At 43.4% G+C, this 12,234-nt stretch overlaps 1 protein-coding gene across 1 annotated transcript in view; it reads right to left on the bottom strand.

Annotated features, from left to right (window-relative positions):
• NARS1 (asparaginyl-tRNA synthetase 1) overlaps window positions 1–12,234 on the bottom strand; it is a 44,899-nt gene that overhangs the window by 15,484 nt on the left and 17,181 nt on the right. The window contains exons 5-8 of the mRNA XM_056544736.1: window positions 8,684–8,773; window positions 7,251–7,329; window positions 2,929–2,999; window positions 1,913–1,999 (exon numbers count right to left, since the gene is read on the bottom strand). Coding sequence (XP_056400711.1) covers window positions 1,913–1,999; window positions 2,929–2,999; window positions 7,251–7,329; window positions 8,684–8,773 — 327 coding nt within the window. The remainder of the gene's footprint in view (window positions 1–1,912; window positions 2,000–2,928; window positions 3,000–7,250; window positions 7,330–8,683; window positions 8,774–12,234) is intronic.

The raw sequence follows: 12,234 nt of genomic DNA, 5'->3' as shown, positions 1-12,234 counted from the left end.
AGTGTTTCCCAACCAGGGGCGCCTCCAGCTGTTGCAAAACTACAACTCCCAGCATGCCTGGACAGCCTTTGGCTGTCCGGGCATGCTGGGAGTTTTAGTTTTACAACAGCTGGAAGCATGAGACTTTAATGTCTTTAAGCATGAGACACTTTGCAATGTAGACTACACATAGGAATAGCACATAAGCTATTTCCCTGTGTATCTAAAGAGAGACCCCTACAGACCCCCGCGATTAGACCTCTTATCCCCTATCCTTTGGATATCGGATAAGATGTCTAGGGGCAGAGTACCCCTTTAAAGCCATTCGAACCAGTTTAAGTGGGTGCAGGCTATAGATTGACACGAAATAGTCTGCAGGGCAGCAACATGGAACCTGCTTCCACATCTCCTCTCTTTTTGTAGCTGCACTAGGGGGAGAGTGCAATAGGCACAGTAGATAATGTAGTCACTTAAAAGGGGTTATCCAGCCTTATAAAATTAAGTCAGAAAGGATCTGACTCCCAGAAACCCCATCGATCAGCTGCAACACTGCAACCGCCCACTAACACGGTGATGCAAAGGGTAGAGTAAACATTGAAGTGACCAAGAAATCAGCAGAACAGGGAATTCGTAAGGTGAGTGATACTGCACTCACTACATTTATTTATTTTTGTCAGCTGGTTATAAAAATTCTTTACTATTGCAACCTCTGCCGTCCTAACCAGGGTAGATCTTACACGTAGGCTGGAAAGGGGCTGAGACCATTTCATGGACCTTAAATTCTTGACGGGAGGCAAAACACATGGCAGCACATAAGAGCTTGTAAGCCAGTGCGCAGAGCTGGTACACGTGGCGGCCGGGGGTATGGTGGACCTTGTTCATTAGTATAAAAGGGATTTTTGACTTGCAGTGGTCTGAGATTTATCAAGTGCGAAAGTCACATTGCATGAAAAAACCTACAAAATTTACTCCAGCTCAGACAGAGCAGAAAAAGCCACTACCAAAGCAAAAAAATAAAAATAATAAATTGCTTACATGAAAGAAATCTATCAACAGGCTGAAACCAGTTGATAAATAAGTCGCACATAAGCAAAAAAAAATTGTAAGGAAAAAAAAAAAACTAAAAAGAAGGAATACATGAGCTAACATTGATAAATGTCCCCCTATATGTTCACACTAGGCCATTGTTTCCCAACCAGGGTGCCTACAGCTGTTGCAAAACTACAACTCCCAGCATGCCCGGACAGCCTTTGGCTGTCCAGGCATGCTGGGAGTTGTAGTTTTGCAACAGCTGGAGGCACCCTGGTTGGGAAACACTGCCCTAGGCAGATATTCCCTTTAACGGGGAAAATCCACAAATATACAACATATGTCAAGTCTAGATCGTGCTCAAAGTGTCAAGTGGCAGGGAGGGGTGGTGGAGGGAGGAGGAGTGCATGCTGGTGATTCCCTTTAATTCTGAAAATTCCCACCACACATGCAGCACACCTGCCTAGAGTAAATTTTTACTTTATTTAAGTTTCAGAACTTTTTAGGATACAATTAGAGATGAGCGAACTTACAGTAAATTCGATTCGTCGCGAACTTCTCGGCTCGGCAGTTGATGACTTTTCCTGCATAAATTAGTTCAACTTTCAGGTGCTCCCGTGGGCTGGAAAAGGTGGATACAGTCCTAGGAGACTCTTTCCTAGGAATGTATCCACCTATTCCCGCCCTCCGGAGCACCTGAAAGCTGAACTAATTTATGCAGGATAAGTCATCAACTGCCGAGCCGAGAAGTTTGTGACGAATCGAATTTACTGTAAGTTCGCTCATCTCTAGATACAATGATTACACTTTACGTAGGGGTGCCCCTAAAAAAGAGATCTAATAAATCAATCAATCTAGGCAGCTGTGTCCTCTGCTCCCTCCTCATCAGATATGACATTTTTACCTGTTTTCCTTCTGGCACAAGGTTCAGGGTCCCGTACACAGCCACAGTGCTTTCTGTAGAGAGGACCAGCCCATTGTAACACTGGCACTGTTAAAATATAAGAGTGAAATATTGTCTGACATTTATTGTGTTCACATCTTCAAAAACACACACACACATTGTGGAGTGCAGACTGAGGTATACTCCCACAGACACATTGAGGAGAGCGGTATGGATCTGTGCACACACTACTACGTGTAAGAACGACTATGTTCATATGGCTGAAATCTGCGATAGCTTGGACGCAGAATCCATGTGTCCAATCAGTATGTTTCTGCATGGAAATTTGTCAACAGCAATAGTACCTTGTTCACACCGGTGGGGTGTTGTGCGGCGTCCGTTGCTGCCGTGGCGCCATGTCTGTGGGGGGGGGGGGGGGTGTGCGGCCCATAGACTGGTTTGAGTGGCATTGGGGCCGCTCTGCCAGTGGGTCGTTCCCCCCCCCCCCGTGGGCACTGGTGTCGCGGCGGTGGTGATCGCCGCCCGGTGCTACGCCATTTTATGCTAGGGACGTTAGGGACACACTCTAAATAGGTGGCCTTGACGTGGCGAGTGGGGCTTGAACTTTTTGATCAAAAATGTATACTAACAACCTGTTAGTTTTTGATATTATGCTGAGAAGCAATCAGATCATTATACAAGATTGTAGATGTGCGACCATGTCTGTTTCTTCTACCCGAATTAGCAATAGTACTTATATGCAATTGCTGAAGACTTGTCCCACTGTAAATAAAATATGCATCAAAAGCTGCACCAAAAACCACACAGATTTTACAAGGGGATTTTACATGTATTTTGAGGTTGACTTTTCAGCCTCTTCATTTTGCCATGTGAACAAGCTCATATGAATCCTTTATCTCCCATAATATTAACTAAAGGGAATGGAAATGCCAATCATGGTTATACATGTATTTCTTCCATTACAACACACAGTGATCCACAATGATAATAGTAGATCCACTTCACTGGACACTCACCAGTTTATCGCTGAGAACACACTGAAGGTATCCGGTCCCATCTCTTAGTACTATGAACATAAGGGTTTTTCCTAAAATTGATAACACATATGATCAATATAACATATATGGTAATAAAAATGAGATTTTTTTTGTACTCACCGTACAATCTTTTTCTCGTAGCCTTCATTGGGGAACACAGGAGACCATGGGTATATGCTGCTGCCATTACACAAAAAAGACGTTGGCTCCTCCCAGCAGGATATACCCACCCACAGGCACTGAGCTCATCAGTTGTGTCACAAAGCAGTAGGAGAAGCCAAATAAAGGAGAAACGTCCAAAGGACACCAGAAAATAACCTGACCAGGAAACGTAAATGGGTGTGTGCTGTGTTCACAAATGAAGGCTACGAGAAAGATTTTACCGTGAGTACAAAAGAAAAAAAAAAATCTCATTTTCACGGTCACTTCATTGGGGAACACAGGAGAGACCATGGGATGTACCAAAGCAGTCCCTGTGGTGGGAAAAACAACTGTCAGAGAAGTAAAGGACAGTCCAGAGACTGAGCCACATCCCTTCGTAGAAGTAAGTGGTCGAGGCCCAGAGGAAACCTGAATCTGGAAACCAACAACCCAGAAACGCTCACTAAAACATAAAGGGTGAGCTAAGGTCCCAGATACAGAAATTGTGCAGAGATTGGGATCAAACAGCCAACCAAAAACTGCAATAAACGGTCACCCAGGAGGCCTGTCGGGCCAAAACGGCCTGGCAGACACAGGACGACCTATACCTGGGCAAAACAGGGAAGAGAACCTGCCAAAGACATTAAAGAGAGATTCCAAAGAGTACACCGCATAGATAAGAGAGCAGGAAAGGGCCTGCAACAAAGGTGGACTACACCCATCCAAGACCTATGAAGCGGCCAGACTGAGCAACCAGAACAACCTGCATGCCCACAACCCAAGCCCTCCACACCGGGCCCCTTCTACGCCAGAGGGAGAAGGAGGAAGTTAACAGGCCAGTGGGGAGGAGCAGAATCGTCCGGAACACCCGAGCAGCTGCCTAGAGGAACAGAGAATCCCAGAGCCAAAAAGGAAATGGAGGGACCCAGGAGCCCCGAACCCGGTGAGGCAGAGAACCTCAAGCCGGAGCAAAACACTGCGGCCGACGAGCACCTAGGCCGGGACAGGGCATGGAGCATCGAACAGAAACTGCCTCCCGCAGAGAAACAGCAGAGAGGAGCGAGACCGGAAACCCCGCCAAGGCCAGGAACAAGAACCTTCAGAACGGTGGAAGCATCAGTAAAACCACCCCGGAGAAATAGGCATGGAAAATGCCACCTGGAAGAGAGCCCAAGGTAAGGAGGGTCTGAAAAGGCAGAATACCGAAGAGAAGGATCCCAAACGATCCGATCGCAGTGGAGTACCGGAAAAGCAGCTACGGCAGACGTCCCAACCTCTATGGATGGTGTAGAGCAGTGGTTCTTAACCTGGGGTACAAGTACCCCCAGGGGTACTTGGTAGTTCTCCAGGGGGTACTTTAAAACAAAATCAGTAATGGCAGCCACAGCCACTCGTTACTGGTCTGGACCACTGTGAAAGAAATGGTAGGCTGACGTCACTGCACCGAGGAGCGGAGCAGGAGGACAGCAAAGGGGGAAGCGCGGGCACTGGGCTGCTGTGGGCAGTAACTACCATCAGCTTTGTTGCTCCACTGCCCCAGCAGACCGGGGACCTCCTGCTATGAGCCATAACAATAGGTCCCCAGACCAGAGGAGCAACAAAGCAGAACAGTAAGGCGGCCAACAACTATATATGGGGGCAGTTCGGGGGCCTACAGCTATATTTGGGGGCACAGAGGGGACTAACAACTTTATGGGGATGCAAAGCAGGTACAGTTACTGTGTGTGACAATAAACATGGGGAGTTGTAAATAGGTGGGTATTGTACTGCAGAAAGGAGCCTAAAATGTTTGTTTGGCTGGTTCTGTGGAGAAGTCTTGTATGGGAGAAATCTTAATGGCGGTCTAAGCCAGATAGAGAAGAGAAGAAAAGTAAACAACTCCGGTTAGAGAAGACGTCACCTGTAAATCAGGGAACTGGGGAGATAGGGAGAGGAACAGGGGGCCTGTTATAGAGGAAAGTAAAGCATATGAATTATACTATAATCATTACAACATGTCTCTAATATGGGGGTACAATTTTGGGGGAATGGGCTGTCAAGGGGTACTCAGGCAAAAAAGGTTGAGAACCACTGGTGTAGATGGACCATTGTACCTCGGTAAACAACCACTCACAGTGGAGTACCGGAAGAGCAGCTGCGGCAGACCGCACGCCCACCATTGGCGTTGGAGAGGGCCACGCACAGATCCACGCTTAATGTTACTCAGCAAGGGCGTTAAAAGCAGCATGGCAAGCAATGCCGGTTAATGTCCCCAAGTCTGAACCTCCAGAAAAAACCCTATACCCCAGTAAAAGTGACCAACAGGGTGCAAGGGAAGCGGCCACAAAAAGGCTAGAAAAAAAACCGATGCTCAGGGCCAGGAGCACCTTGTGCGGACTCTAGATCCGCGGTATATGCAAGCATAATGGAACTGTGCAAAATAGGGCAAGTGCCGTAATAATTAGAAACAAGAAACAAGCATTTCATTGTGGGGTGTACTGAACCTGCAGAAATGGCCCTAACAGACACACGTATAGTGTGAGATCACACCCCTTTCTCCAAAATCCATTTAATATATGATGCCAGATAGGGGGACATAAAAGATGAGAAACTGATAAGAACAGATACTATGCTTGATTTCGAACAGCCCTACAAAGAAAGGCAGGAGAAAAAAAAACATAAAAATACACTAAAGGTCGTAGTGACAACTTTTGGCCACCAGAGGGGAGCAAAGCACACAATGGAAGCAGAGCTGTACATAAAGCAGGTACTGGAGGGTGCAGAGTGCCCAGGAAAGGTGAAGCAGATTTTATTTTTTACTTTCACTGCATGATACAGTAAGGAGTGGAATGGGGGTGGGAAACCGGGCCAGGGGACTGGCAGCATGACAGGGCCGCCCCCTCCACCACCCGGCCTCATGAACGGGGAGCCGGCCGTACGATCGGCAGCCATTGCAGAGACCGGGCAGGGAGTCTAGCTGAATGATACAGCCGGCTCAGCAGCAGAGGGCCTCTGGTCAGCAGATAAAAGAAACGCGGCCAGTTGCAGTGTCCTGGCCACGTTTCTTTTATCTGCTGACCAGAGGCCATACATAAGACCGGCAAGCGGGCCAGTTGCGCCCCCACCAGGGAAGCGGACGGCCACGTCCCCAGAAAACTGACACTGGGGCAGCATAAATGGAGTCTCCGGCTACTAATAAGAAAATGCAGCCAGGGCACTGTGCCTGGCCGCAAGGCAGTGGAGACATGCATGGCCCGAGGAGGGGGGGGGGGGGGAGAAGTCCACCAGACCGTCCCCTCCAGGTGGTGCACGAGGCCATGAGGGGTCTGGTCCAGTACAGCCACTGTAATGGTGGCTGAGGAGCTGCAGAAGCTGAAGATCCCAGAGTCCCCACCCCTGCCCCAGAGAAAAGATAGGGAAGAAAAAGCCCCGGGAAAAGGTAGGGGAAGGGGGGGGGAATGAATACTCGCCCTGTCCCTAAAATACTCACCCTGTCCCTAAAATACTCACCCTGGTTGTCTTCGGCCAACTATTTGTCACCTGCATCATGTCAGGCTGAGGCAGCGGGACGAGCAGGGATATTAGGGGAACCCTGACCCAAGGTGCAACCCCAGTGCCTGTACCCCTTAGCCGTATATGAGGGAACAGGTAGCGCCACGCTCCTGAACCCCCCGTAAAACCGATAAAAAGGAAAAAGAAGCAAAAAACCTAATGAAGGCCCTAACTAGAAAACAATATAAAAAAAAAAAAAAAAAAAAAAAAAAAAAAAAGACCAGGTGTGGAGAACTCCAGACCTGTGTCTGCCTCCTACTGACACTAAGCTAAAACTGATTAGTTCAGTGCATGTGGGCGGGTATTTCCTGCTGGGAGGAGCAGACTTCTTTTTTTGCCTAGTGTCAGCAGCATATACCCGCGGTCTCCTGTGTTCCCCAATGAAGTGACGGAGAAAAAGCGATTATTGTTCTCACTAAAATCAAGGGGCACCCAGTGTAATGCTTAGACGTGCTGGGTCATCCAGGGTAAGAGACTCTATACTCAGACTAATATATGCAGATCCCAAATATTGGACCCACTCCAAACCTAAAGTTCCTTAATACAGCATAGGAAACCCCTTCAATATAAACTCATTATTTCTGATCTATTATTATTTCAACATGGAACCAGCCATTACTGATCCATACCTTGTCTGCGCAGCCTATGGACCCAGCCATACACTTTGACCCTTTGTCCGCGGTAAGCTTCCAACTCTCGGATTTTTGCCTACAGAAGTAGAAAAAAAAAAATATTATATATATATATATATTATATTTTATGAAATTTCTGTGAAAGATATTACCTTATTTACACACATCACTTTCTGTCAGAATTTGATGACTACAGGGATAAGTGACCTTACTCGGGCACCGCTGATCTCTTCCTGTAGAAGTCATTTGCCGCTTTTGCAGGAAATGTATTCAGGTTGTGTCCACTGCTCACTGAACGAAATGTAGTACCCCTTCCCTCAGTTCAGAAGCCTCACTACACTATATACTACACTGTATACTCTACTGTTTCCCAGCAGCTGCAGAACCTCACACCTCAGGTGCTTTAGAATTTTCAAAGAAAAAATCCCAAATAATTCTAACAATCACAGTAAATTATAATATTAGTAATACCCTGGAAGTTCTGTGACCTGTATACATTTTTTTTTTATTTTTAGAGATGAGCGAACTTACAGTAAATTCGATTCGTCACGAACTTCTCAGCTCGGCGGTTGCTGACTTTTCCTGCATAAATTAGTTCAGCCTTCAGGTGCTCCGGTGGGCTGGAAAAGGTGGATACAGTCCTAGGAAAGAGTCTCCTAGGACTGTATCCACCTTTTCCAGCCCACGGGAGCACCGGAAAGCTGAACTAATTTATGCAGGAAAAGTCATCAACTGCCGAGCTGAGAAGTTCGTGACAAATTGAATTTACTGTAAGTTCGCTCATCTCTAATGTTTTTCATAGAGCATTTTACACCTTCTCTGAACTCCTTGGAGACTTAAAGGGGTACTCCACTGGAAAACATTTTCTTTTAAATCAACTGGTGCCAGAAAGTTGAACAGATTTGTAAATTACTTCTATTAAAAAATCCCAATCCTTCCAGTACTTATCAGCTGATGTATACTACAGAGGAAGTTCTTTTCTTTTTCAAGTTCTTTTCTGTCTGACCACTATGCTCTCTGCTGACATCTCTGTATGTCTCAGGAACTGTCCAGAGCAGGTTAGGTTTGCTATGGGGATTTGCTCCTACTCTGGACAGTTCCTATGGTCAGACAGAAAGGAAATTCAAAAAGAAAATAACTTCCTGTGGAGCATAAAACAGCTGATAAGTACTGGAAGGATTAAAATTTCTAAATAGAAGTAATTTACAAATATGTTTAACTTTCTGGCACCAGTTGATTTAAAAAAAAAAAAAAAAAGTTTTCCAGTGGAGTACCCCTTTAAAATATCTTAGAGTAAAGGACACATATCTAGTTTAGGGTTTATTTATTCACGTTGCTTCTAGAGCTCACATTATCCACAGTGCAGTACAGAGGATCTATATAGAGAGATAACAGAACTTTCACAGTAAACACAATGTCCGGACTCTTACAGTGACTGCTTCTGGGAGGTTGGGGTCATTTTGGATGATGATTTTTTTAGCTTCTTCCAAATTCTTTTCACGTCTCTGGTTGTCTTCAGCCTGGAAAAAGAGGAATAACATTACTAAACTGAGAAACTGTCTGTGCATTTTTGAGTGTCTCAAGTGATTACAGTTTCTGTCAAAAAAGAAAAAAAAACACTACAGTGTTTCCCTTTGGCTGTCCGGACAGGCTAGGAGTTGTATTTTTGCAACAGCTGGAGGCACCCTGAAAGTACAATGGAAGAGTAGAGCAGCTGCCTATAGCAACCGGGGTACTCCCGTGGAATTATTTTTTATTTTTATTTTTTTATCAACTGGTGCCAGAAAGTTTAACAGATTTGTAAATTACTTCTATTAAAAAATCTTAATCCTTACAGTACTTTTTAGGGGCTGTACACTACAGAGAAATCCAAAAAAGAAATAAATTTTCTCTGATGTCATGACCACAGTGCTCTCTGCTGACCATTTTAGGAACTGCCCAGAGAAGCATATGGTTGCTATGGGGATTTTTTCCTGCTCTGGGCAGTTCCTAAAATGGACAGCAGAGGTCAGCAGAAAGACCTGTGGTCATGACATCGGAGGAAATGCATTTCTTTTTTGGATTTCTCTTTAGTATACAGCCCCTAAAAAGTACTGGAAGGATTAAGATTTTTTTAATAGAAGTAATTTACTAATCTGTTTAACTTTCTGGCACCAGTTGATTTAAAAAAAAAAAAAAAAAAAAAAAAACAGTTTCCCATGGGAGTACCCCTTTAAATATCTATGAGACTTTTCATCAGACCAACTGGTTGCTGAAGACAATTCCTCCACTTTTCCACTGCACCGAAACCCCACAGGTTTCTTGTTGAAGCCTTTTCCCTTAGGGGAAAAAAAAATAATAAAAATTGTAATTTATAAAAGTGGGTGTTTTTTCTTAGCACCTATATAATAGCATTTCATTTATATTGAAAAGAAAATTTATCAAGCTCCATAGTACTTATGCACGTTCGAATTTTCTATACATGCTGCGACTTAGATTTTTGCTTATTCCAAAGAACATTTCTGAAATCTGCTCACGTAGTAATAATTTTAGTTTTTTTTGTTTTTTACTTTGCAGTGGTCATGTATTTATCAAATGCGATAGTCACTATTTATGAATAACAAAAAAGTTGCATCTCCATTTAAAAGTCGCATATGTATTCCAGGTCCAACCTGGCTTACAGAAAGGGCATATGTCTGCAGAAAAGGACATTAACACCCATTTTAAAAGGGGTACTCCGGTGAAAAACCTTTTTTTAAATCAATTGGTGCCAGAAAATTTAACAGATTTTGTAAATTACTTCTATTAAAATCTTAATCCTTCCAGTACTTATTAGCTGCTGACTACTACAGTGGAAATTCTTTTTTTTCGAAACACAGAGCTCTCTGCTGACATCATGAGCGCAGTGCTCTCTGCTGACATCTCTGTCCATTTTATGAACTGTCCAGAACAGCATATGTTTGCTATGGGGGATTTCCTTTTACCCTGGACAGTTCCTAAAAATGGACAAAGGTGTCAGCAGAGAGCACTGTGCTCATGATGTCGGCAGACAGCTCTGTGTTGCAAACGGAAAATAATTTCCACTGTAATATTCAGCAGCTAATAAGTACAGGAAGGATTAAGATTTTTTTAATAGAAGTAATTTACAAATCTGTTTAAACTTTCTGGAGCCAGTTGATTAAAAAAATAAATAAAAAAAAAGTTTTTCACCGGAGTACCCCTTTAACAACTGTTCTTGTTCTGCATCATGAAACAAAGCTACTACATTAATGTTAATTATAGAAAAAATTTATTATATAACTAATAACTATTCATTTTAAGGTTGAAAATACACACTGCACACCTTGCTAATTTTAGGACACGTACATGCTGGCGGGTACCCACTACATTTTAAAATTAATGTTGTGTTAAAATTGAATAAGGCACAAAATAATTGTGTAAGAATTTTTACAGACTACATAAACATCCCATATGTGGCACAAAAGTTTTTCCATTAAAAAAAATAAAATAAAAAAATAAAAAAAAACATCCATAGTAATACAGCTTCATGCACATTTTGGGGTGGGTAACGTACTGAGTAGGGCTGGGTGGTATACCGGTTCATACCGAATACCGGTATGTTTTTTTTTCTGGACGATATGAATTTTTCCTATACTGCAATACCGGTCGGGCCCCTCCCTCCCTTCGAATGATTGAATTATCAGCCGCAGCGGCTGTCCCCACATCATATGTGACCCGCGGGCGCTGCTCCCCCCATCCTCCTGTTTTTTTTCCTGGATAACCCCTTTAACCCCTTAAGGACCAGGCCATTTTACACCTTAGGACCAGAGCGTTTTTTGCACATCTGACCATTGTCACTTTAAAGATTAATAACTCTGGAATGCTTTTAGTTATCAATCTGATTCTGAGATTGTTTTTTCGTGACATATTCTACTTTAACATAGTGGTAAAATTTTGTGGTAACTTGCATCCTTTCTTGGTGAAAAATCCCCAAATTTGATGAAAAATTTGAAAATTTAGCATTTTTCTAACTTTGAAGCTCTCTGCTTGTAAGGAAAATTGATATTGATTCAAAATATTTTTTTATTTTATTCACATTTCCAATATGTCTACTTTATGTTTGCATCATAAAACTGACGTGTTCTTACTTTTGGAAGACACCAGAGGGCTTCAAAGTTCAGCAGCACTTTTCCAATTTTTCACAAAATTTTGAACCTCGCTTTTTTTCAGAGACCAGTTCAGGTTTGAAGTGGATTTGAAGGGTCTTCCCATTAGAAATACCCCACAAATGACCCCATTATAAAAACTACACCCCCCAAAGTATTCAAAATTACAATCAGTAAGTGTTTTAACCCTTTAGGTGTTTCACAGGAATAGCAGCAAAGTGAAGGAGAAAATTCACAATCTTTATTTTTTACACTCGCATTTTCTTGTAGACCCAATTTTTGAATTTTTACAAGGGGTAAAAGGAGAAAATGTATACTTATGTTTGTAGCCCAATTTCTCTCGAGTAAGCACATACCTCATATGTCTATGTAAAGTGTTCGGCGGGCGCAGTAGAGGGCTCAGAAGGGAAGGAGCGACAAGGGGATTTTGGAGAGTACGTTTTTCAGAAATGGTTTTTGGGGGGCATGTTGCATTTATGAAGCCCCTATGGTGCCAGAACAGCAAAAATAACCCACATGGCATACCATTTTGGAAACTAGACCCCTTGGGGAACGTAACAAGGAATAAAGTGAGCCTTAATACCCCACACGGGTTTCACGACTTTTGCATATGTAAAAAAATATATATATTTTTTTCACTAAGATGTGTGTTTCCCCCCAAATTTCACATTTTTGCAAGGGTTAATAGCAGAAAATACCCCCCAAAATTTGTAACCCCATCTCTTCTGAGTATGGAGGTACCCCATAAGTGGACCTGAAGTGCACTACGGGCGAACTACAATGCTCAGAAGAGGAGGAGCACCATTGAGCTTTTGGAAAGAGAATTCGTTTGGAAT

This window comes from Hyla sarda, chromosome 1 (assembly GCF_029499605.1).
Source record: "Hyla sarda isolate aHylSar1 chromosome 1, aHylSar1.hap1, whole genome shotgun sequence".
Lineage (NCBI taxonomy): Eukaryota > Metazoa > Chordata > Amphibia > Anura > Hylidae > Hyla > Hyla sarda.
Note: the sequence above shows the minus strand (reverse complement) of the source record. Positions and strands in the feature narration are given on the sequence as shown.